Source organism: Bos indicus x Bos taurus, chromosome 9, assembly GCF_003369695.1.
Source record: "Bos indicus x Bos taurus breed Angus x Brahman F1 hybrid chromosome 9, Bos_hybrid_MaternalHap_v2.0, whole genome shotgun sequence".
Classification (NCBI taxonomy): Eukaryota; Metazoa; Chordata; class Mammalia; order Artiodactyla; family Bovidae; genus Bos; species Bos indicus x Bos taurus.
In genome coordinates this window covers 83,626,173-83,652,699 of record NC_040084.1, presented here as the reverse complement: position 1 = coordinate 83,652,699, position 26,527 = coordinate 83,626,173, and the positions used below count along the sequence as shown (strand labels likewise).

At 40.9% G+C, this 26,527-nt stretch overlaps 1 protein-coding gene across 3 annotated transcripts in view; it reads right to left on the bottom strand.

The window, feature by feature from the left end:
- The window catches only part of GRM1 (glutamate metabotropic receptor 1), a 417,414-nt gene that overhangs the window by 51,487 nt on the left and 339,400 nt on the right, over positions 1–26,527 (bottom strand). For all 3 annotated transcript variants that reach the window (XM_027551773.1, XM_027551775.1, XM_027551774.1), the window contains exons 5-6: positions 18,440–18,686; positions 13,185–13,353 (exon numbers count right to left, since the gene is read on the bottom strand). In XM_027551773.1, the coding sequence (XP_027407574.1) occupies positions 13,185–13,353; positions 18,440–18,686 (416 nt within the window). The remainder of the gene's footprint in view (positions 1–13,184; positions 13,354–18,439; positions 18,687–26,527) is intronic.

Here is a 26,527-nt window from a genome sequence, read left to right as displayed (position 1 = left end):
TGCAGTAGAGTTCAGATGTGAATTTCAATTCACTCCATGTTGGATTTGGAGGCTTTTCCATAATCATTTCTTTTATAAAGGGAATTATACAGTTAAATCCTATCATTATATATCTATATACATATACATATATTAATATGCATTAATAGTTCTCAGAAAAGTAAAAGTACATTTCTCTTTTTCATACTGTTATGTTGTAAGCTCCCTGATCTTTACTACCATAATGTCTAATATGTTGCTAATCCTATTGTTTAAAATATCATTTCTAATACTCTTTGTTTTTCATTTTTTAAAATCCATCACCATATATCATCTCATGATATGTACGTTTTCTTTTAAACCCTTTTGTATGTATTTATAGTAGGCATCTTAATTTGACTATTAATTCCATCATCAATATAATATCTAGGACTATTTCTATCACTTGATTTTCTTTCTGGTTATGTGTTACATTTTCTCACTTTGTTACAGGTCTAAAGTTTTTTAACCAGATGCTGTACATAAGGTATAGAGTGCTGGATTTTTTTCTTGAAGTATTGGCCTTTGTTCTGGCAGGCAGCCTGGTTACTGTGGCTCAGTTTGAGCCTTGTTTTTCCATCTTTTAGGGCAAGTCTACAATATTCTCTAATCTAGGAATAAATGAGTGAAGTCGCTCAGTCGAGTCCAGCTCTTTGCGACCCCATGGATTGTAGCCCACCAGGCTCCTCCATCCATGGAATTTTCTAGGCAAGAGTACTGGAGTGGGTTGTCATTTCCTTCTCCAGGGGGTCTTCCCAACTCAGGGATTGAACCTGGATCTCCTGCATTGCAGGCAGACGCTTTACCGTCTGAGCCACCAGGGAATCCCCAATCTAAGAATAGTTTACCCTTATTATAAAGTGTGACCTTGTTGGGCTCTCTGCTCATCTCTGTGTATTCAGCAAGGTATCTCTACTCTGGCTTATGGAAACTGGGAAAATTCTTGGCCTTATGGGGCCTCTGGGAATCCAGAACCACAGTCATTTTTCTTTCCTTGGACTTTCTAAATTGTACTATACTCATGCAGGGGGCTTCCCTGGTGGCTTACATGGTAAAGAATCTGCCTGCAATGCAGGAGACCAGGGTTCAATCCCTGGGTAGGGAAGATTCCCTGGAGAAGAGAATGACTGCCCACTCCAGTATTCTTGCCTGAGCAATTCCATGTACAGAGCATCCTGGCGGGCTACAGTCCATGGGGTCACAAAGAATAAGACACAACTGAGTGACTGACACTTTCACTTCATACTTATGCTGCTGCTGCTGCTGCTGCTGCTGCTGCTAAGTCGCTTCAGTCGTGTCTGACTCTGTGTGACCCCATGGACAGCAGCCCATGAGGCTCCTCTGTCCACAGGATTCTCTAGGCAAGAATACTGGAGTGGGTTGCCATTTCCTTCTCCATCATACGTATGCAGATAGAGTCAAATACTGATGGGAACTCATACACCAACTGCTGGAACTCTTTTTCTGCATTGATTCATTCTCTTCCTTTCTCTGCACTACTGATTCTATCTGCCTTGGCTCTCCTAAACCTTGGTTTCTGTCTTCTTAAATTATCAAGATAGCCAAACTCTGTGTTCTTTCTCACTAAATAACAACCAGGAAATTGCCTCCAGACAGAATGCCTGAATGATTTTAGGGTTCACTTCTCTGTTTCCTTTCAATTCTTTGAAATCAAGGTCATACACTGTTTTCCAATGTCTGAACACAGTTATTTCATATACTGTGTCAAGTTTTCTGATTGTTTACAGCAGAATGCTGTCTGAACTTTTTTATTCTCTCTTGGCTGGAAACAGAAGTCTTTCCCTAACATGTTCAGTCAGTTTAGTCATTCAGTTGTGTCCGACTTTTTGTGACCCCATGGACTGCAGCATACCAGGCTTCTCTGTCTATCACCAACTCCCAGAGTTTACTCAAACTCATGTCCATTGAGTCGGTGATGCCATCCAACTATCTCATCCTCTGTCATCCCCTTCTCCTCCCACCTTTGATCTTTCCCAGCATTAGGGTCTTTTCAAATGAGTCAGTTCTTCACATCAGGTGGCCAAAGGATCGGAGTTTAAATTTCAGCATCAGTCCTTTCAATGAATATTGAGGACTGATTTCCTTTATGATGGACTGGTTGGATCTCGTTGCAGTCCAAGGGACTCTCAAGAGTTTTCTCCACCACCACAGTTCAAAAGCATCAATTCTTCGGTGCTCAGCCTTCTTTATGGTCCAACTCTCACATCCATACATGACTACTGGAAAAACCATAGCTTTGACTAGATGGACCTTTGTCAGCAAAGTAGTGTCTCTGCTTTTTAATATGCTGTCTAGTTTGGTCATAGCTTTTCTTCCAAGGAGCAACCGTCTTTTAATTTCATGGCTGCAGTCACCATCTGCAGTGATTTTGGAGTCCTCAAAAATAAAGTTTCTCACTGTTTCCATTGTTTTCCCATCTATTTGCCGTGAAGTGATGGGACCCTAACATGTTTGACATTATCAAATGTTCTCCTATGTAAAGTCAGAAATCAAAGAGCAAATATTGCCATAGCTTAAAGTCATATACACCTTATCCTTTGTGAGGATAAAATTATCTTCTTGTAGATCAGGTCAAAATGTATTAATGAGCCACTATTTTAAAATTACATGAAAAATATATCATGACAGTATATTTTCAGAAACTGTAAAAGGTTTTCTTTTTCTTCTTTTACTTTCAAATAACTCTAGAAAGTATACTCAAACTGTCTTTCTGAAAATCCACATCTATCCTCAGAGTAAGCATGACAATTTGTACTGTATTCCAAACTATAAATTTTTCTAATGCTATGGAAAAATTTAAAAAGTAGTGCTTTATTATTTTAATTAGTATAAGAAGTGCAAAATAATGTCTATCTCTTCAATCAGCTTTATCTTTTTCCTAACTATAAAATAAATACTACAAATTAGACAAATTCTAAAGATAATAATTCTAAACAAACATATTTATGCAAGATGACTAGTGAAAAATAGATCCTATGGGTGACTGCCACATGGAAAAATACTTAAAATTAGGTTTTGAATGGCTGAATAAGTGCATAAAAAATGATTAGCTTATACATTTATCAAATAATGAAAAAGGAACTGCTCAGATAGAATTCTTTTGTTATTCCTTCTTATTCGGCCACCAAATATATGCACTTTTGACATATATCATCTAAATTGTGGGACTTGTCTTTTCTGTTTCTCAGCTACCCCTCCAGACTTAAGATTCCCTGGTGGCTCAGATGGTAAAGAGTCTGCCTGCACGGCAGGAGACCCAGGTTCCATACCTGGATTGGGAAGATCTCATGGAGAAGGAAATGGCATGCTGGATTTTGGTCCCTGCCTCTAATCCTGGCTTTAATTTCTTCTCACTCCAGAGTAACAGCATGCAATTGCCAAGACTATCACTGTGGGCTGTGGGCTCCTAAGAGAAGGGAATCATGCCTTACTTTCCCTGTTTTCAGATCACAGTCATCAAGAAATGTGCCAAGAACGCACAGTAGGTGCCCTCTGAATAAGGGTTGAGTTGAATCTTTTTTAAAAATGTAATTAAGCCACTCAAGGAACTTTAGTGCCTCCTTTTTCTAATATCTTCAAAACATAAGCTCTTTGGTCAGGCGTTTACTTAGCCCCCAGTCCTTGTTTCTGCACCTGAGTCTGATTGCTAATAATTTCTTACATAAGTCCACCAAACAGACATTATGTCTTCAGTAGTGTCAATATAACTGTTTGTTTTGGAGGGAGGTTTCAAGTAGGGCAGATACATCATCTGATTTATTTTTCATCTGACTGTCTTTCTACCATTTGGAGAACAGATTTTAAGGAGGGCAAGAGAGAGAGAGCATGTGTTGTTTAATCCATGGTTTTAATATGCAACAATATAGTAAAGACATAAATATATTTTAATAAACAAAAAAATATTCTTTTCCATTCAGAGAACTCTCTTTCCTCCATCACTTCATCTATGTCACTACATTTGAGTCCTGACACAGGCTCCAGGAAGTATTTCTGGTGCAGTGAACCCTTTGAAACATTATCTTATTTAAAAATCCTCTGTAATTACTAATAAGATATAGTTGGCATTTTATTACCACAAGTTAGTCAACTTTTGTCCACTAATTGTGCCACATGTATAGGATAGAAGTAGTAGTGTTAGTCGCTCAGTCGTGTCTGACTCTTTGTGAACCCATGGACTGGAGCCCACCAGGCTCCTCTGTTCATGGGATTCTCCAGGCAAGAATACTGGAGTGGGTTGCCATTTCCTCCTCCAGGGGATCTTTCTGACCCAGGGATCGAACCCAGGTCTCCTGCATTGCAGGCAGATTCTTTACCATCTGGGCTGCTGGGAGGACCCACACGTATATGATAGATACACTGCATTCAGATACTTAAAAAATTCTTAAATTATTGTCTCTTATGTTTTCGTCTCCTCATTTCACAAATATTTTAAGTTATTTTTATATTTTTACACTAAGTGATATTTCTTTTGCATGTAGTATATAGTCAATAACTGAATAAAGTATTGTTTCATTTTTGTTACAGTAAGACACTTTTTATGACAGCTCTCAGTCGTGATAAGAGATTTAATGTTTCATTGAAATTTTCTTTGAAGGACCAAGACTTCCCAAGACACAGGAACTGTTTTGATTCCTTTTACATCCTATGTACTGGTGCTCTGTTTATTGTTAGCAAGACTAGATGACTTGCTGCTTCACACAAGGCTATGATTCAATTCCATGTACACTGTAGGAGTCTTGTTTGTGCCATAGAAAATCAAGTGTTCTTTTTATGAATATGTTTACGAATAACTTGAAATGGATTTTTTTTTAGTTTAAGCTTTGTTTAGAAAAAGGGTAAAAGAAAGTAAACAGCATCAGGAGAATATAATGAAGGAAAAGTAACAATACATTAAAGGAAACAGAGACATTTTCTTCAGGAGAAAAATGCCTGGAAAGCTAAACAGAATAAAGACTTGGGTCTTACCTAATTAGGTCTGTAGGAAAACCAGCTGCTGTTTAGGTTTCCTTTGCATTCACCATGCTAGCACAGTTCTTGGCACATATTAATTATTCAATAATTATTCAATAATGTATGTGAAAGGAAAGACAGAAATAATAAGGAATAGGATATAAACAGAAGAAATGAAAATGAAGAATTTAAGAAAACAAAAAATAGGAAGGATTGAAAACTTGGCAAGGACTATAGAAAAATATCAATTTAGGAAAATCCCTACATTGTAATTTATTACAGGGAAAATGTAACAAAAATCATATACGAATATAAAATGATCACAAAAATGGACATATATTGAACCAGACCATGTGTGAGGAACTCTGTACAGAATTATACTAATGCTCACAACCACTCCATGGAGTGAAGTTACTTATGTACATTTTGCAGGTGAGGAAACAGCTGCAGAGGGGTCAGCAGCTTGTGCAAACCTCAGTCACATCATCTCCAGTTATTATCAAGATCTAGGCTCTTCCTCGGAGAAGGCAATGGCACCCCACTCCAGTACTCTTGCCTGGAAAATCCCATGGATGGAGGAGCCTGGTAGGCTCCAGTCCATGGGGTCGCTAAGAGTCGGGCACAACTGAGTGACTTCACTTTCACTTTTCACTTTCATGCACTGGAGAAGGAACTGGCAACCCACTCCAGTGTTCTTGCCTGGAGAATCCCAGGGACGGGGGAGCCTGGTGGGCTTCCATCTATGGGGTCGCACAGAGTCGGACACAACTGAAGCAACTTAGCAGCAGCAGCAGGCTCTTCCTAGTGTAAAAACAGTTATCACAGTGATGATATGTTATACCAAGAACCAAAACTACATCTCAGAAGTTGGCAGATATTTATTCACTTATCCAACCTTTATTTAGTGGCCCAGTGTGCCAGACATGGTACAATACATAGGGACAGATAAATGAAAAGACTTGATGATCACTGAGGTTAAGAAGCTCAAAACTCTGACAGAGTAGAGTATACCGATAGAAGAATGAATGAAATGCCTCTGCAGGGCATATGCAGTCAGTCATTTAGCCATTCATTCATTCTCATTATGCATGCAGAATGCCAGGTGCTGCATCAAGGGTAGAAACCATCAGTGAATAGATCATATCCTTATCTTTGAGAAAAACACAGCAAGAAAGAGGAATAGGGTTCAGGACAGGGATCAATAGGAGGCAAGAGGCCTAGGAATCAGACTTTGGAGGCACTTAAACCTTTCATCATGTGGGGTCCACCCTGCACTTGTAAGATCTTGAGTGGAGTCGGGGTGGGGGTGGGCAGATCTCTTTAGTGTATGTGCAGTAGGCTTCTGACTTGCCTCATCTTAGTCCCAGTCCTGTTAGGGAGGAGGCACATGGAACTGCGGATTGCAATTTTACCTGTGATGGTCAGGTAAGGCTTCACTAAGATAGGTCATTTGACTCCATTAAAAATTAATTTTTTAAGAAAGATATGCCATTTGAGTAAGGACTTAAGAGCAGGAAAGGAGGAAGCTCTGAATACATCTGGTGAAAGAGAGTTCTAGGTGGTGGGATCAGCTAGAGCAAAGATTGCAAGTAAGAGCTCTCGGCACACTTATGCTATTGCCTTCCTCCTCCACTTTTCTCTATGTGGGTAATGTGCCAATAAACGTTTACTTTAAAAAGACTTCGGGCCCTGCTTCAGCCACAGCCACCTGCAAAACACAGGAGATCTGCTGGGCTCCTTCTCTGCTCCATGTCACATGACTCAGCGGCAGCTTCTATCAGCACCTGTCTCCAAAAGTGTCAGACAAGCTAGATCTGAGGCCAAAGTGAAAAGAAGAAAGTGTTAATCACTAAGTTGTGTCCGACTCTCTGTGACCCCATGGACTATAGCCGGCCAGGCTCCTCTGTCCTTGGGATTCTCCAGGCAAGAATACTGGGGTGGGTTGCCATTCCCTTCTCCAGGGGATCTTCACCACCCAGGGATCAAACCTGGGTCTCCTGAATTGCAGGTGAATTCTTTACCATCTGAGCCACCAGGGAAGCCCACCAAGGATAAAGTGATCATCAAAAAGTTCAGTAGCCAGGATACCAGCTTAAATACTGGTCGAAGCTTGAGACATGAAGCCATCAGAGTGACTGTGAATAAATTAATGATGATTCCATAGAATTTCTCATCATAACCAGTAAAGTTTCCTCTTCACCCAGAGAGACTATAGTAATTTCATGATTTCACATACATAATAAAACCCGCAATATTTTGTCTTCAACTTTTTCCAAAATTTTAGCAAATATGGTTTTAGTAGCTGGGGCAGATCACATCATTATTATGCAACTATAAGCTTCTCAGATAAATAATTTTTGATATTTCTGTGTGCAATTTTTATTGAGACTCTGCCATCCTGCAGCGGACTTTGGAAGATATTACACAATGAAAGAACCATGTCTTTATTTCATTGGTTACATTAACTATCAGTTCAGTTCAGTCACTTAGTCGTGTCCAACTTTTTGTGACCCCATGGACTGAAGTATGCCAGGCTTCCTTGTCTATCACCAACTCCCAGAGCTTACTCAAACTCATGTCCATTGAATCGGTGATGCCATCCAACTATTTCATCCTCTGTCGCTCCCTTCTCCTCCTGCCTTCAATCTTTCCCAGCATCAGGGTCTTTTCCAATGAGTCAGTTCTTTGCGTCAGGTGGCCAAAGGACTGGAGTTTCAGCTTCAGCATCAATCCTTCCAAATGAATATTCAGGAGTGATTTCCTTTAGGATTGACTGGTTGAGTCTTCTTGCCATCCAAGAGACTCAAGAATTTTCTCCAACACCACAGTTCAAAAGCATCAACATTAACTATGAACAACTTAAAACTTATGGGTAGTTTGCTTTGATTCACAGAAAGAGGAGGCTGAGGAGGACAGGACAACTGTAGTTGATGATGTTATTGCTAATTTTCTTAGTCTTGTAGCCATGTGAGAATTGCCTTTATTCTTAGAAAACAAAAGCTGAGGTACGAAGTTTCACGATATTTGCACCTCACTTTCAAATGGTTCAGGGAAAAAATAGTTAACTCAGTCCTGAAGTATATAGTCTGTAAAAATAGGTGTATTGGGGCTTTTTTTTTATGTGTATAAGGTGTATTTTACTATATGATAATATGGCATGTGTAATGAAGAACCACTTATGATATAGTCCATGTTCATATAATGTCTCCGTAATTCTATCTTGATTGGCCAGGTCAGAAGAGGGGAAAGTGGAGGTCTCTACTCTCCATGACAAAACTCCCAAATCCAGTTCAGTTCAGTTCAGTCGCTCAGTCGTATCCAACTCTTTGTGACCCCATGAACCAGCAAAGAATCCAAAAACAAACTTAAGGGAAGAAAAAAATAAAAGAGAAGAGAAGCGAAAAGAAAGAATAGGAGGCCAGTGGGAGCAAACTTCAGGACCCTTTCCCTGGGATTCTCTGTCAGTTTCCCCATCTCTGTCAGAGTCTCGCAACTGCCTTCTAGTACTTATTGCCTCCTTAACTCTAGATTCTGGTTTCCCTTAGCATTTTTAAAGTGGATCTCTATTTATAGTTTTGTTGTGAACTGTTGAGAAAATAAGCTTCAGCAATTGAAATTTGTAGGAATTATGCCAGTTCATATAATGAAAGATGGTTGAACAACATGTGGCTGTGGGTTGATAAGAGCTTTGGGTTGGCTCTAAGCCCAGCTCGGCATTTGCTAGCTGAGAAAGCTTTGGACAAGTGACTCAAGCCCTCTGGGCCTCTGATTTCTGATCTGTAAAATGGGGTGATAATACCTCCTTTAAAAGCATTGTTTTAAGGAAGAATTGAAATGATGTCAGTAAAGCACCCATTATTGTACTTGCACAAGGATATGCTTGATAAATGTTAGTCTCCCATCTCTACTGCCTCTCTGCTCCTTTCTTTCACTTTCACTTCTTTTGCCTCTCCACCTCTTCTTACCTCTTTCCTGCCTTCCCTACACAGAGGAAAAGAGCAGCAGGCTTGGTGTGGGAGACCAACACACATACCAGGCCCTTGCTGTTCACTTGCAGACCCATGGTCTACATTTTATGTGCTAACTCAGATTCCTTTTGCCTGACCCGTGTCAAGCCCTTGGCCATGTTCTTGGGCGTTCTGGACACTTCTGCAACTCCACCTCAGTTTCTACCACTACTGTGTCATCTTAAGGCATCCCCAGGTGGCTCTCTCTCCCGTGGAGGAGTCACTGGGGTCCAGAACTGCCTCCATTGCACTCACCACAGCAGGAGCTATAAGACCCACAGCTGCTTCCCCTCCCTCACTGCTTCCAAATCTTAAGAAGATCCACCTAACAGGACAGGGACTCTGGCTGCCCCAGTAGCTGCCTAGAGGCATCAGGTAACGTCACTTCCTGTGAACAAACGTTGACCGTGGGAAGCAGAAAATAGAATAGCAGGAGTGTATACATTTTTCTCCTTTCTTTGTTCCAATGAACAGTCTGAGAAGTCTGTCCAGAGATCTGGTAAGGCTGAGTTGTGCTCAGTGAGGCAGTGTCCTGCCCAGCGATGCATAACCTCAGTGGGGGAGGTGTTTTTCCATGCTTCCATGTCTCCATTCCCTTTTCCTCTCACTCCTGCTTCCCTGGGATTCTGTCTCCCAATAAAATATTAGCACTTGAGCCTTGCTTAGCTTTCAGGGTTCAAGAGAACCTGAGCTAATGACTTGTGAACTACATTTTCCAGGCTCTCTTTCCAGTGTCTTCTCCATAGGGTTGGAAGAATGGGAGAACCTAATGGGAGACTGAAGAGCCAGAGAGAAGAGAAGCCTCGTATTGAGGCCTCTCCCTCCTCCAGCTCTGGACGTGTCTCAGGTAGTATCTACGACCTTCCTTGTGTCGCTTTGGCCCTGGGGTGGGAGTAATTCCTGCCGCTGCTCATCTCTGAGTTGCATCAGTGCCCCCTCTTACTTTTATAACCAGTTTTCTTTTTTTTTTTAATAATGTAAAACTCCCTCTGTTGAACCACCTAGTGTGGGTCCTTTCTTTCCTGACTGTACCCATAAAACACAACAATGAAAGTTTGATTTTATTTACCTCTGTTTGTGGTATGACTGAAATCAATTTCTCCTTCCTAAAATATTATATTTGTAAAATATTTATATTTCTAAAAATCAATAACATAAGAAAACTGGACTTTTAGCTACTTCAAAGGGAATTACCATAAGAAAGCTTTATGGGTTACCATAAAACAAGTCAAATGATTATATCAGCATTTGAAGTGACATTTGACATTTAAAATGAATAATCCTTTCCCAAAGGTTATGCTTCTCAGTTAATACAAGTGCAAGCCCTCCCATCACCTTTTACGTTGCTTTTTTCCAGTCTCTGTAGTGGCTACTGAGAGATCTCGCTCTGCATCCTGAACCTGCTAGGTGGCAAATCGACAGTGGAAGAATATAAATGCTATTACTTGGTAAATGGGATTTGGATATCATTTGTTTCCCATGGTGCTTATTTTAAACAAACAAACATCCCCCCTCTCCTCCACTCCAGATGCTACTGAGAACGGGCATACTTTCATCCTGCAGGGTACATGGTATTACAAAAATTGGACCCCAAGAGGTTTTCATTTTTAGCTAGTGCTCTGTAGTGACTCAGCAATGATTTCTGGGATCTCCTTTGATAACACTGCATGGGCGTAATGCAAATGTAATGCCAGAAATACTTGAGCATCAAGCTTAGAGATGCATGCAGACAGCCTTTCCTCTGAACTGGGGCCTGGGGGGAGGGTTTATCTCTGGAGCATACAAATGGGACTACACACGGCAATGTGAGCTCCCGTTCACGGCCTGCCAGCAGTCAGAGTAACAGGAGGGAATTCTAAAAGGGAGCTGGAGTGCAGAGCATCTTCAGGATGATTTGTTTTCTCTTGCCAGGGTTTTGCTTGTTTATTTGTTTTCTTTTGTTATATTCTGAAAAACCAAGCTTTGTAGTTCCATAAACTTTTTTGATAGTAGTTTTCTGCACTAAAGATGAGATTCTGTCACCCAGGCTGAGAAGGAGGTCTGAGATGAACATGTGACCTCCTGTGGGTCATCAGTCCTCCACCAGTAAAGCTGCTCAGTCGTGTCCAACTCTTTGTGATCCCTTGGACTGCAGCCTACCAGGCTCCTCCATCCACGGAATTTTCCAGACAAGAGTACTGGAGTGGGTTGCCATTTTCTTCTCCAGGGGATCTTCCCAACCCACGTCTCCCACGTTGTAAGCAGATGCTATTTACTGTCTGAGCTATGAGGGAAGAAGAGCATAAAGCCCAGGGCTTCTGGGTTGTCCCAACCATAAGACTTTAGGCCACAGAGGTCCTGGTTTTCCCAACCATCCAGAGAAGAGGACGAACCCAGAATCTTGCGGTCTGACATCCTGTAGCAAGAGTCAAGGACAAGTTTTAGGTTTCTCCCGGTTTCAGAGGATATACTCCGAATACCACAAGAAAGCCTCATGTGAAAAATTCCACCTGCATAAGAATCAGAAGTGGATTCTTGGGGAGAATCTGCACTGACGTATGGCCCACACGCATTGGTTTGGTTGGAGCCACTCTTACACTACTGACATGCTTCTACGATGGGTGTAAACCAATGATGTCTCCAAGTCTACCAATTGCCTCATACTACCCTATTCAGGTAGGAATCCTCACCTAAATCTTCCCGTGATACAACTCAAGGATTAACCATGGGCATGGCAGGAGGCCTCCAGCACACTGTCATAGCACTAAAATAGAGTTCATTCTGATTGGCTAGTTGTCATGACAATTATTGTTGTTCAGTTGCTCAGTTGCATCTGACTCCTTGCGACCCCATGGGCTGCAGCATGCCAGGCTTCCCTCTCCTTCACTATCTTCTGGAGTTTGTTCAAATTCATGTTTATTGAGTTGATGATGCCACCCAACCATCTCATCCTCTGTTGCCCATCTTCTCCTCCTGCCCTCAATCTTTCCCAGCATCAGGGTCTTTTCCAATGATAATTACTAAATATTTTTAATATCACATCTGCAGAGAAGGCACTGACGTTTGAAACTAGAGTGAGTTGCCTCAGGAGTTCTTTTCATACTCAAAGTGACTGATTCTCTTGAGAGTTTGAGTCCACCTGCACAGCTCTTCTTAGATGTTGTGGGTCCCAGATCCTCCACCTTCTTTGTTCAGTAGGGATAAAGTGGTGGATCCAGCAGCCACAGCAACACTATTAGACTCTCACCCTAAAGACCCCTGAGTATATTTCTCAGGGTGAACTCCATGAAAGGCATAGCAGCATGATGGCATGGTAGGAGAGCAGGAGCCTCACACAGTATCCATTCCAGCCCCAGCTGTGCTTTGTGACATTTATGTGACAGTCCTGTCTATTCCCAGAGATGAATCACAGAAAATTAGAGACGAGAAAGGCCTATTAGGTCATTTAATCCACACTTCTTCCAGTTCACAATCACCCCTCTATGCTCCATTTCCTATTGCATCAGCCAGTTTGGTTTTTAAATAGCATGGGATACAGAACGTGCTCTTTCCATGTCTTCTACACCAAGACTCCTCTCTACCTCCATTCAGTCAAATGCCCAATATAGGATGTTTACTTACTCTAGTTTTAAATACACAGTGATATCACAGTCACTCACTTGCCCCAACCTGGAAAGTTTCTGGGAATAATTAGAAAGTGAGGACTCTCTTTTGGCTGGAAAATAGTTTCAGGAAAATGAAAGAACTTTGTAGAGAAAAGAGAAGTGGTAAGCAGTGCTCCTGTTTTACCTCATTTCAACTTCTTTTATTTTAGTTTTACACTTATTTGACATTGCTCAGCTTCTGCTTTCTTCAACAATAGCTAGAACTATGACTAAGCAGTATCACTGGCTTTGGCTTCCAAGTTTCCTTCTGTTTCAATTTTTAATTTGATTATTCATATCCCCTTGCTTGCTTTATTGTATTTAAGATAACAGCTCATCATTGCAATGAAAATAAAGACTATTCTAAATATCCCAGTGGTTTTCCTATTTCATTTTCCAATCTTGGTTTGTCTTCTCAATTTTTGCTAAACAGAACAGAAACAATAAGCTTAGCACACCCTTTCTGGACAGTCTAGTTAAAGAAAAATGTGTTTTTCCTCACTTATGCACAGGCAAGAGGTCTCCTCAAGGACACTGTCCAAGAATGCATCAGTGACTGGCTTACCTTGATTTGACCCTTTAGGCAAGGCTCACTGCATACAGACCGTACCACTCCACTCTTGTTCATTTGGATTTTGTAATCATCGATATTCAAGACCCCTTCATGCCAAGTTCCAACATGTACATAGTCATAGCGATTGGCTTCTGTGTACTGCAGATTCATAATATCATACCTACAAAGAAAACAACATGTGTGTCTTGGAGCATATGGACATGATGTAGAAACTAAAGGAATTTGGTAAATAGATAATAATAGAAGAGAAATAAAAGTTAGAAACATCCCATGTCCTCACACGAGCTACTGTCAATATTTTAGTTTATTTAGTTTAGTTATGTGTCCTGTGATTTTCCAAAATGTGTATTCCATACTTCAGTCTCTGTATCATCCATATTTGTTAAAGGATATATTATTCTTGTACTTTTCTTTCTGTGTATTCTTGAAAATAATTCTGTATGTGCTGGGTTGATCACCATATCCTTCTTCTTTTTTTTTTTTCACCAGATTATTCTTTGATCAAGTAACAGTTCTTCAGAACATTAATTTTTAGCTTAAATACTTTTATTCCAAATTTCTTTTTCACATTCAATTGCTACTTTAATTACACTGGATTAAAAGAGGTGAGTCTTATCAAGTCTGGAGTTTTACCTATTTTAGGTGCTAATAGAGCAAGAAATCTGAGAAATGCATCTTTAATTAGCAAGGATGTTGAGGATTTAACATTTTGAGCATTGACATTTAAACTGGTCTCTTCCTTGATTAGGGCAAACATTTCTGAATCCAAATAATCGGTGTCAGCTATTTCAGTTATTTAAACGCTGCGATGCTACACAGCAGTAAAATCTACATTTAGAAATCTTCTGTGTGTGTTCTGGGGGCCAGATTCATTGTTTCCCTGTGAAGGCAGTAGAGAGTATTTTCCAGTTTGATGGAAAAAGCACAAGATTTGATGTTAGAATGTATAAGCTGAAATCTCTTTTCTAATATTTTACCAGTAGATTGCACGACTTTGGAATGTCATTAAACTCTTTAAGGCTCATGGGCTTCTTGTGGGAATTTACTTACATAGAGTAGGTTAAAAAAAACTGCTTCACGATTGAGAGAAATGTATATAAAAGACAACATCACTATATCATATTAACATTTGTAGTACTATTATTATTATTTATATGCTAAAATACTCTTGTCACTTCCATTCTATAAGAAAGTGAAAACATCTTTGTGTTGTCACAGCCATTTTCCTTTTTCATCTCTCTTCCTCCTCCCCACTGTGTCCCTATCTATGTCATGTCATCCTGCAATTCTTTCCCTACAAACCTGATTCAGACTCAAAATCCTCCTCAGCCCAACACCCCAGGAAGCTACTACCCGTCAGCCTTGGTTGTCATCTGAAATCTACTGGCTCTATCTGGCTTAGTTCTTTATTTTGTCACTGTTTAGTCACTAATTCGTGTTTGACTTTTTGTGACCCCATGGACTGTAGACTGTCAGGCTCCTCTATTCATCGGGTTCTCCAGGCAAGAGTATTGGAGTGGGTTGTCATTTCCTTCTCAAGGGGATCTTCTCAACCCAGGGATCGAATCTTCATCTCCTGCTTGGCAAGCAAATTCTTTACCATTGAACCACCAGTTCTTTATCTAGACAACTAATATCTTTTCAAAGCTTTGCTGCCTGTTTTTAATAACGCACAAATGTACCCTGATACCCACAGGATTGCTAGTGGCTTCTCCACAACCAGATTCTGGCAGTTTCTATAAATAGCAACCCCTTAAAGGAAAAGGGGATTCTAGGGGAGTAAAATCCACTTTTCCACTTTTGCTCCACTTTTCCAGATGAACAAAACTTACCTGGAGTAAGAAGAGAGAATGGCGTACCTGGAGGGCATTATTCATGTCTCTGCTTTCTGATTTTTGGTAATAGAGGGTTCTCATTCCTCTGGTTGCTGAGACAAACCAGAATGTTCTCAGAGTAGCTCTCTGACTGATAACCACATGGGTATTAACTGCAGGCTGACAGCTTGCACTCGTCCGGCTGATCAATGATACTAACCTATACCTCCAATATTTTTCCATTTTTTACACTCTTTATGGTAGGTAGCTCAGTTGGTAAAGAATCTGCCTGCAATGTAGGAGGCCTGGGTTCTAATCCTGGGTCAGGAAGATCCCCTGCAGAAGGAAATGGCAACCACTCCAGTACTCTTGCCTGGGAAATCCCATAGATAGCGGGCTACAGTCCACGGGGTTGCAAGAGTCAGACACGACTTGAGTGACTAAGCCATCTAAACCACCAACCATGGTTACAGAGCCTACTGTGAGTGCTTAATATGAGTAGTTTCCTTTTTCATTTCCTTTCATCTTTATGTTTTACTACATAGTTACATTGTTAAATCTCTTTATATACTTTCAATGAAGGCTTAGGTATAATGCTAGCTTTAGAATATCTTTTTCCTATAAATCGGTTCCTTAAAACTTATATTTCACCTTCCCCATTTCAATAGGGAGAAGGCAATGGCACCCCACTCCAGTACTCTTGTCTGGGAAATCCCATGGACAGAGGAGCCTGGTAGGCTACAGTCCATGGGGTCACTAAGAGTTGGACACGACTGAGCGACTTCCCTTTCACTTTTCACTTTCATGCATTGGAGAAGGAAATGGCAACCCACTCCAGTGTTCTTGCCTGGAGAATCCCAGGGACAGAGGAGCCTGGTGGGCTTCCATCTATGGGGTCGCACAGAGTTGGACACGACTGACTTAGCAGCAGCAGCAGCAGCAGCAGCATTTCAATAGGGGAAATCAGTTCACACTTTATTAGCATTTAGAAACTGAAAAATTCACAATATCTTGGCATGAAAACATATTTTGAAAAAGTCCCAAAAACTAGAGGGAAAAAAAAAAAAACAAAAAACGATGATACCAAGGGGAAAATACTGACTTACTAAAGAGAGGCCTTCCCCTGTGCAGTGTGTGGTAATGAACACTGCTCCTTTCTCTTGGCCCCACAGTCCCTTCTCAGCATGTTGGTGCTTATTTAGAATATCCTTATGCTGTAAATTACAAGTTTGTTGTATCCTTTCAATGCATTCAATTTCTGTTTCATGATGATTAACTAAAATAATTACAAGAGGGACCAAAAGCATGGATGGTGATGTGACAGGAGGTAGAAACAGAGGGAACTGGTTGAAATAAAAATTGAACGCAGATTAAGCTGACCAATTTCAGACATGAGGAAATGATCCTTGAAAAGGAACCCAGGGGGAAACTCATGATTTAAATACTTAATTAAAAATGAAGGAGAAACAAGCTAAAATTGTGGGTCTATATTTTAGATGATTTACAAAGAGAGAGCGGAGGTGGAAACCTTTATCTCTGCAGTGGGGTAAATGTACCTGGCCCTGTCCTAGGCACATTGTGTATGCTATAGAATCATGAAGGAAGGTCTCCATCCCCAATCCAATCCTTAACAGAGCTGGTTTGAAGTAGAACCCAGGATTACAACATGGGTTTAAAGGTGGGTGGGAGGAGGTGGTCAGTGTTCTGCATCTTAGACTCACTTGTGCCATCTGGTACCACTTCTTAAGGTGCTCAGCTCCTGGATGCCTTCCACATGCCCAGCCCCTGCGTCACTCCGTCCTTCCCACTCTCATTTCCATCTAAAGTTGCTCCCACCTAACTGGCAGCCTGGAAGGAATCTGATATATCCATGGCTTTAATTGCTGACTATTACTATATCATTTATCCTTCCTGGAGCTGTTGGATTTTAGCAGGCAGAATCCACTGAGGCCCCACAAGGCACTCGCTAAATGTAGAACTTTAAGCTTCCATGAAAGGAAGAGATATGTGGAGAATTATTTAGGGTCAAATAGTCTTTTACAGTCCCTTTGAAATGACATTAAAAAAGATGTCAGCAACTTTGTCTAATTTTTAGTTCAGTTCAGTTGCTCAGTCAGACTCAGTGTCTGACTGACTCTTTGCAACCCCATGAATGACAGCACACCAGGCCTCCCTGTCCATCACCAACTCCCAGAGTTCACCCAAACTCATGTGCATCGAGTCAATGATGCCATCCAGCCATCTCATCCTCTGTTGTCCCCTTCTCCTCCTGCCCCCAATCCCTCCCAGCATCAGGGTCTTTTCCAATGAGTCAACTCTTCACATGAGGTGGCCAAAGTATTGGAGTTTCAGCCTCAGCATCAGTCCTTCCAATGAAGTAGCTAAAAGGCAATGCGATGTGGCAAAAAGATTACAAGTCTCAGAATCAAACGGCACTGCCTCTACTCTCTGGGTGACTTTAGGGGAGTTTCTTAGTTTCTCTGACACTCAGCTTTATCATCTGTAAAAGAAGATAATAATATGCCTGTAGCAATGAGGATTAAATGATTTGCTGTTCCATTTTATCACAACATATGCTTTTCTAAAATCTCCCATTCTGCAAGCTTTCATACTGAAAGATAACAGGGCTTATGAGGGGAAAAAAAAGAGAGAGATTGTGGGTATTCTGTGCAGCAGCCAGACTGAGGGCCTTTTTTCTTTCCTGTTGTCGGTTTTAATTTTTATCCCAGTATTCTGATCATCCTTTGCCTAAGAAAATCTCTATGAATGAACACAACTACTCTTTATACTGATATCATCTTCTATATACCAATTACATAGGGACTAATTGGTGTTATAAAATCAAGTACTGCAGAGGAGACAGTATATAAAATGACTTGGGAGAAAATATATGTATATACATTTAGTTAGATTTAATTTTCCTTTGCTTCTTGATTAATTCTTTGGAAGCCATAGAGACTCAGTACGAGGCAGAAAATTCTTTTCTTTCTTGTTCCAAGAAACATGTTAGTTGGAACATAAGATAGCCTGAGAAAAAGGGACACATATGGTTCTCTTCATATATTAAGCTCTTTGAGCAGATAAGATTAAAATATTCCACAAGCAGTATGGCATTGGGATTGATCAATCAGAACATGCTGACCAGATGTTGGCAGTGCCAGGGAGGGTTCTGCTGTTCGGGTATACTCACTCTGGTTTCTTGGGCTTGCAGGAAGGTCCTGGGCCTTCTGGGGAAAGACCAAAGATGATAGTGGAGTGTGTTTTATAATGCCATTTCCATCTAACATTAGCCCCATCCTTTTAGCTGTCTAGTTGTATCTACCCTCATGACACCCAGAAAACACGTGACCAAAAAGAGCCAGAGTGTCCATCTGTCTGGCTTAGAGAGGATCACAGGATTATTTGGATCCATTACGGAAAGGTCTGCTTTACCTTCCAGGAGCATCCCCTTTCTCATCAAACCACACCTCCTCTCCAGACACACCGATGAACGTGGACTTGATGAGGAATTCCAGGAGTTTGCTGCCATCGATGGGCTTCATGGCATCGCAGAGGCCCACGTGGCCGGGGCAGAGGGCCTGATGCATGTTCTGCAGCCCGTGCGCCATGGCATAGATGGCATTGATGACAAACCCCATCTTACTGTCCTGGACATAGTTCTCTTCTAAGCTTTCATTGCCTGTAACATAAAAACAGATTACTTCCAAGGTTGCAGTCATGAAGTCTAAACCTGCATGTTTAATTCTCAAATGCTTTTCAGGGCTCTCAGAAGAAGGGAAAGCCAAACATACCTGTCTAAGCTTTGTATTTGTGACTAGCTCTAGATAGATAGTATATTCTATCTTCAAATAGTTTATTCATTTTATTTTCTGAATTCAATAATGGCTTTATAACATATAAAACAAACACCATAGCGGTAAAAATAAAGACATTCGCATATTGCAAGGAAATCCTTAAAGAGCAATGAAAATAACTCTTATTTCCTCTGGGTTCACAGAGATTTATATTAAAAGTCTCCCTATATCACAGTCCTGGAAAAGTGTTTTTTTATATCTTTTGTGACAATCCACAATCCATCATAATTCAGTTTGTGCGTTATCTAAACCTCAATATTTTATTTTGATGATTCTACTAATCTTATCATCTCTAAGATCACAAAAACCAAGAGTGAAATGAACTGGTTAGTATGAATTTCTTCTTATATATGATTTGCTATACAGAAATATTTGAATAAGATTTGCTAATTATGGAGATCCAACCAGTCCATTCTAAAGGAGATCAGCCCTGGAATTTCTTTGGAAGGAATGATGCTAAAGCTGAAACTCCAGTACTTTGGCCACCTCATGCGAAGAGTTGACTCATTGGAAAAGACCCTGGTGCTGGGAGGGATTGGGGGCAGAAGGAGAAGGGGACTACAGAGGATGAGATGGCTGGATGGCATCACCAACTCGATGGACGTGAGTTTGAGTGAACTCCGGGAGTTGGTGATGGACAGGGAGGCCTGGCGTGCTGCAATTCACAGGGTCACAGAGTTGGACACGACTGAGGGACTGAACTGAACTGAATTATCAGAAACTCAGGCAAAATGCTTCTTGATGGAAGAGTCACACTACATCTTTAATCTAAACATTTAGTTTTATCTCTGAATTTCAAAAACTCTGCCATTATTCTCACCCATGTCACAGATGACAGCCTAAATAGGCCATTAGACCCTAAAGTGCCTGGGCTGGATAATAGCAGGATATTTTAGGAACTTAGAGAATTTGAAATGTTTAGAAGAAATGGTAAAGAGTTTTGACTTTGAGGTTGAGCTTGAGATTAAACAAGACATTTATAAAGAGTTCTAAGACTAATCTATTTAGGTACACTTGAAAATGTAAAAAATATACATTTGTATCTATACTGTGAGTAAGATTTGAAATATCCAGGCCAGGTTGAGGGGGGAAAACTCAATTTTAACTCATCTTCCAGTGCTGCTTAATAGGAAATTGTTAAGAGTGTGATTTTCTAGTTTTCCTAATTGAAACAAATAGGAGCAAGAGAGGCAGAAAGGGCATTTTAGAATCAAACTGTGCAGAATAAGTATAGAAGTTATATAAAGCAGAAAACAAACATCCTCCTTGCAAAAACTAAGCAGCCATTGAAATAAGGTGATTTATGTCACCCAGAACCCCTGGATCTTAAATGTTAGTTTGCTTTTCTGTCATTATATCAGGATATAATAGAGATAAATTAATACCATATATCTGATAAGTTTTAAATGAACCTTTAAAGACTGTTTGAAACCTCCAAGTGTTAGAGTTAAATGTTAAAGCTGTTAGAATTAGAGGAGCAGCAGTTAAAGAAGAAAAAAATAGACAAAAATTAGATGACAAAATAACCTTCAACGTAGCAGTTACTTAAAGAGGTCTAGCAACTATTAACAGAGAAGGCGATGGCACCCCACTGCAGTACTCTCGCCTGGAAAATTCCATGGACGGAGGAGCCTGGTGGGCTGCAGTCCCTGGGGTCACTAAGAGTCAGACACAACTGAGCGACTTCACTTTCACTTTTCACTTTCATGCACTGGAGAAGGAAATGGCAACCCACTCCAGTGTACTTGCCTGGAGAATCCCAGGGACGGGGGAGCCTGGTGGGCTGTTGTCTATGGGGTCGCACAGAGTTGGACACGACTGAAGTGACCTAGCAGCAGCAGCAGCAACTATTAAAGGAAAGTTCTGCTAAAACCATCCACTTGAAGTGGCTGCTATTAAAGTCAGCCCTGGGAGCAAACTGTAAGAAAATATGTGTTCTTTACCAATTGGAAAGTTTTCTACTGGGGACAAACCTTATGAGCACTGAGTTTGCTGTTTTGTTTTTGTTTTGATAGCTACTATTAAGATGTATATAATGCACCTTTAATAATAATTATCAGGTGAAAACAACCTGTATCTATTTACTAATGTTATGAGTAAGGTGGGTGAAGTCACTCAGTCATGTCCAACTCTTTGCAACTCCATGGGCTATAGCCTACCAGCTTCCTCTGTCCACTGAATTTTCCAGGCAAGAGTACTGGAGTGGGTTGCCATTTCCTTCTCCAGGGAATCATCCTGATCCAGGGATCGAACCCAGGTCTCCTGTATTGGTAGGCAGCTTCTTTACCACTAGCTCCACTCCAATTAAGAAGAAGCCCATCCTGTCAGTATTTATCATACAGAGAACCAGGAGGCTAAGCACATGTCTTCAGGGAATATTTGTTATGCAAACCCTTTTCCAAATAAACACAACCAGCTTGTGTGCTTGTGTAAATCTGCAGTGACACATGTACTTCCCTACCACCATTCCACCAGGTCTGCACTTGAAGGGGATGTGCCTGTTGTCAGTAAGAAGTCTCTTTCCAGCTTCTACCCCAGCTCAGAATGAACCAGCATTTGGAAAGGTTTGGCACTGAGTTAGAAAAAACACATGGCCTTTACGGGACCATTTTCTTTGCCGCAGCGATGGTCCCAGATGATGTTGCAAGAATTCATCAACAAACAAACAGAATATGTGACAGGTTTTCCTGTTGTCCAAAGATCCTATATTTTCATGACCAGTGAATACAGAATCCAAACTAATAATATTGTCACTTAGTGGGAAGGTGAAATCACTCTGACTCCCAGGAGTTTAGTGCCTTTTTAATAACACTAGTCTCAGAGTTATTAGTGAAAAGGGGATTTTATGATTCATTTTCTGTGGTGCGTTAACTGTTACAGGCCACTAGGGTATCATTAAACCATTACTTTTTCTAATATACTAAATGGAATCAAATAATCATGGTTGACTGTGTTTATTTACTTTCAAAAGAATACCTGCCTAACTACTTCACAGTGGAATGTGAAAATAGCTACCTTGATTCGAAATAGTAACCTTGTTCTTATTGCAAGAACACAACAAGGGCTATAAATTGCTGCCTGAGTGCCACAGCACACAGGGCCTCCACGGGAGAAGAAACAGACTGTATACCCTCTGAAAACAGGAAATGCACGGTGGTGGGGCAAAGGCTTGGCTATTCTATCTGCTGCCTAATATAGGATGGCTATCCAGCAGAGTGGTATAGCAGAAAGAGCTCTGGGCTAGGCACTTAAACACCTGGAACCTAGTGAAATGGAGCAGGACCCTGTGAGGCTCTCCCAGGTAGAAATCCTTTCTCTGTCTCCAGTTTCTTGTTTTGGGCTTCCCTGGTGGCTGAGATGGTAAAGAATCCACTTGCAATGCCGGAGACCTGGGTTTGATCCCTGGGTTGGGAAGATCCCTTGGAGGAGGGCATGGCAACCCACTCCACTATTCTTGCCTGGAGAATTCCTATCGACAGAGGAGCCTGGTGGGCTACAGTCCATGGGGTCACAAAGAGTCGGACTGGACTGAGTGACCAAGCACAATTTCTTGTTTGTAGGAAACGGGCTTCATTCGGCCTCCTTGACCATCCTGAGTTCCAAAGTGCAGATTCCAACAGTTGCTTTTGGGAAGACAGGGAATGCAGGGACAAAGATGGAGCAGTCAAGAAACAGTAGTACAGCCAGGGGGCTGTACTGATTCCTGCCGGGAGCCGGCATATTGCATATTGAGTGCATATTGCATATTGAGTGCAGCACTTTTCAGGATCTGGAATAGCTCAACTGGAATTCTATCACTGCCGGGAGCCAGCGTGAGAAACTCCGCCCATGACAAAGGTCATGAGGAAGGAGGCTCAGCATACGCAAAGGCGGGATCGAGCTTCAGGAGTCCCCCTGGAAATTCTCGAGCATATACCCCCCAAACCAGAGTCTGCCTACTTTCTGCTTTGTGCTTTCACCTACACCTCTGACTTTACGGGGGGCTGTCCCCCACTACCTCTCTGAAAAAAGAGTTAGCTTACAGCTCCAGTTAATAATTCCTGGGTGTGACAGTGTTTAACCTACAAACTCCTTTGGAAATCCTCTAGCCTGCCTGAATAGGTTTTTCCGGCCTCATGTGATTGTTCAGAGCCTCCCAACTGTGAGAGGCAGGAGATGTTCTAAACTGTCTAAATACAGATTCCTTTGAGCAGTTAAAAGATTGATTAGAAATTGTATTGGTGAAGGGATTTTCACTTGTTGGGCCAATGTTTGCTGCTAAGTTTCCATATCCCTTACCTGCTGTGTCCCTGGCAGTGTATTGGTTAATATAATTGGTGTAAATAGTAGCTTTAATGTTTGTAACCTGGGACCCTTGAGTTAATTCTTTTTCTTGTTGTAGCCCACCACACCTTTGCGCTGTAGGAATGCAACTTTATCTAACGCTTTTGGAGGGTGGCTCCTGACCAATCACCTTTAGAGAAAAATAAGTTTTCTGAAGAAAAGGTCTTAAAATGTTAACAGGCCTCTGGGCCAGAAGATGATGCAAATCACCTAAGCTTTTGCATATGATAAGTTTGCAGGAAGAAAGCCTGGTTTGCTGCAAGACTCTACCCCTTCCCCCATTATCCTCTGTGCATAACTTAAGGTATAAAAACTACTTTGAAAAATAAACTGCGGGCCTTGTTCACCGAAACTTGGTCTCACCATGTCGTTCTTTCTCTTACCTTCTGGCTGAATTATTCAGCCTCTTTTCTTCACTGAATTTTCCTACTGAGCTATCCTCATTCTATTACTCTTTATATCCTTAATTAACATTTAATTAAGCAATTGTTTCCTGATCTTCGCCTACGCCGTCTCTCCTTCGAATACCCTGGATCAGCCGGGGCTGGTCCCCGGCAGATTCCTCCTTAAAGGATGAACATAACGATATCTTCTAGTTCTTTTGTAGGAAGCAAGGCCCTCACCCAGGTGGAAGACAGTAACTTCAGGAGCCCTGGAAATTTTCCTGTTACCACCCCTGATCAATCAGAGAAAGTCATGAACCTTTCAGCCCTCACCCCAAATCTTGACTATAAAACTTCTCCCTGCTGAGCCATTAGGGAGTTCTGGTTTTTTTGAGCATGAGCCACTCATGCTCCTTGCTTGGTCCTGAAATAAATCTCTGCTCCATACTCTGACATTTCAGTCTGTTTGGCCTCCCTGTGTGTTGAGTACATGAACTTGTGTTCAGTAATACTAGAGGCATTTCTGCTGTAATATATCAACAATACATGTCCAACAAACTCTGGAACTTGGACAAGGTCTGGATCTCCTAGAGTCCAGTTTCTTAGGAAGCTAGAGTCTCAGTTTCCTGACCTAAAAAATGCTACAAGTGTATTCAGATTATCTTCCTGAAGATGTCTTCCCCCCTCTAAAGTGTCTATGTTTTGCTACTCCAGTTCTACCTTTATTGGTACTTAGCAAAGTCCTTTACATATGTTATCATTTTTCAATCCTTAAAACTGTATGAATTTAGGTCTATTATCACCATTTTACCATTGAGAAGCTTAAAGCACAGATAGGTGAAGTCTCCATTGGGGAGAAATGCCTTCCTTTCTCTTTACTTAATGCTCCTTTGTGAAGAGACTCCTACTGAGCACCACCTCAGGCCTCTTGTCTTGCCCGATGGGAAGGGAGGGATGACTCATCTTTTTGCAGTACTGGGGAAAAGAAATGCATGCTCAGCTCAACCTCTTTCTCTCTCATGGGGAGGATGACACTTGACAGTTCTCAATGGTTGTGGTTGATTCTCCAGCCTTTGGTAAATGTGGGCTGTAGCTGTCCAGTTGAGCCAGTAGGCTGTGTGTGTGTATTGGTCTCTCAGTTGTGTCTGACTCTTTGTGACCCCATGGATTGTTGCCTGCCAGGCTCCTCTGTCCATGGGATTCTCCAGACCAGAATACTGAAGGGGATTGCCATTCCCTTCTCCAGAAGATCTTCCCAACCGAGGGATTGAACTCTGGTCTCCTGCACGGCAGGCAAATCCTTTACTGTGTGAGCTACTGCCCTGTGCCAGTAGAATAGACTGGTTAATCTATCTAGTATTGCACATATCTTATCCATGTCCTTAATCCAGTTTAGATTTTTTCGTTTTTCAGGTTGTTTTTTTTACTTTTAGAAACTTTTTCAACAAGGTATAACTCACATATGATGCAGAAATTTTTACTATACAGATTAATAAATGTTTACATATGGAGTTGGTGATGGACAGGGAAGCCTGGCATGCTGCAGTCCATGGGGTCGAAAAGAGTTGGACATAACTGAGTGACTGAAATGAACTGAACTGACATATGGACATATCCATGTACCTGCTCCCCAGATCATGTTATAGAGCATTTCTAGAGGCTTCCATTTACTTACAGCTTCCTTAATTTATCCCAGCAATGTTTTATGATTTTTCAGTATGCAGGCATTTGATTTTTATGGCACTCCTACAATTGATTGGATGGCACCACTGACTCAATCAACATAAGTTTAAGAAAACTCCAGAAGATAGTGAAAGACAAGGAAGCCTAGTATGCTGCAGTCCATGGGATTGCAAAGAGTCTGGCATGACTTAGCAACTCAACAACAACTGCAATTGGTGTACTTGAAAAACATTTTAATTATTTGTTGCCTGTATAGAGAAATACTATTGATATTAATATTTTATTTTGCTCTTGTATTCTGCAAGCTCGCCAAATGTACAAATTAGTTCTAAATTTTTTAATAAATTCTTTTGAGTTATCTATGTATGCAATCTCACTTTATTAATAAAGCATATTTTATCTCATATTTTATCTCCATCTGTTTCACTCCTGGGTCTATGCCTTAGTTAGATTCAGATTTGAGAAGGAAGCACATTGGCTGGGTCACCGAAATCCCAGGGGTTCTGCATTCAAGGTCACACAGCTACCAAGGACAGAGGCAGTGCTCTTGAGTGCTGGATCTGGTCCCTGCCAAGTGGCACTATGCACACAAGAACAGCCCTATGCAACCGATGGAGCAGTTCCAGAACAGATGAGACATCAGTTAGCAAAAAACATTAGTTTGACTTTAGTTGTTCTGGGTCTTTAGTAATACTGTCCTAGTGTTAATGTCCAAAATGGAAAAACTGAAAATAATTTAAAAGAATGCTAAACTCCAATGAAGTACTTTTGTTGATGGCTGTTCTTTCCATTGAGTTAGTACAACCTTCCCACTATGCATGTAGGTCTATTTATGCTGCTTTTTCAAATAGCATTAAATTCCAAATAAAAAGAAGCAAAACAAACATTCTTTTTTCTCATCATAACAAGGAAGTGTTTGGAGAAATATTAGTAAACATAACAATTCCTGGAGAAAATGTTCTTCTGATTTCTTGGCCTTTTATCTCTCTGCTGCCTCTTTTTACTGGAGAGCACTAAATATTCAATACATGCTTTGATACAATCTCTATTCAGATTGAAATACAAAGAACTGTAATTATTTTATTGTTAACATATCAAGCAAAGAAAGTGAAATTGATGTTCTTTTAAATGAATTGAGTATCAGATTAATTGAAGGAAAATTAATCAGGTCATTTTTAAAATAATGACTTCAAAGGATGAAAATGCCCTCAATTTTTCTTGAAGGCCTGGGCTGTTAAATTTTCTTAATGCTTTTCCAGAAAGACTTTGTGGTAAGA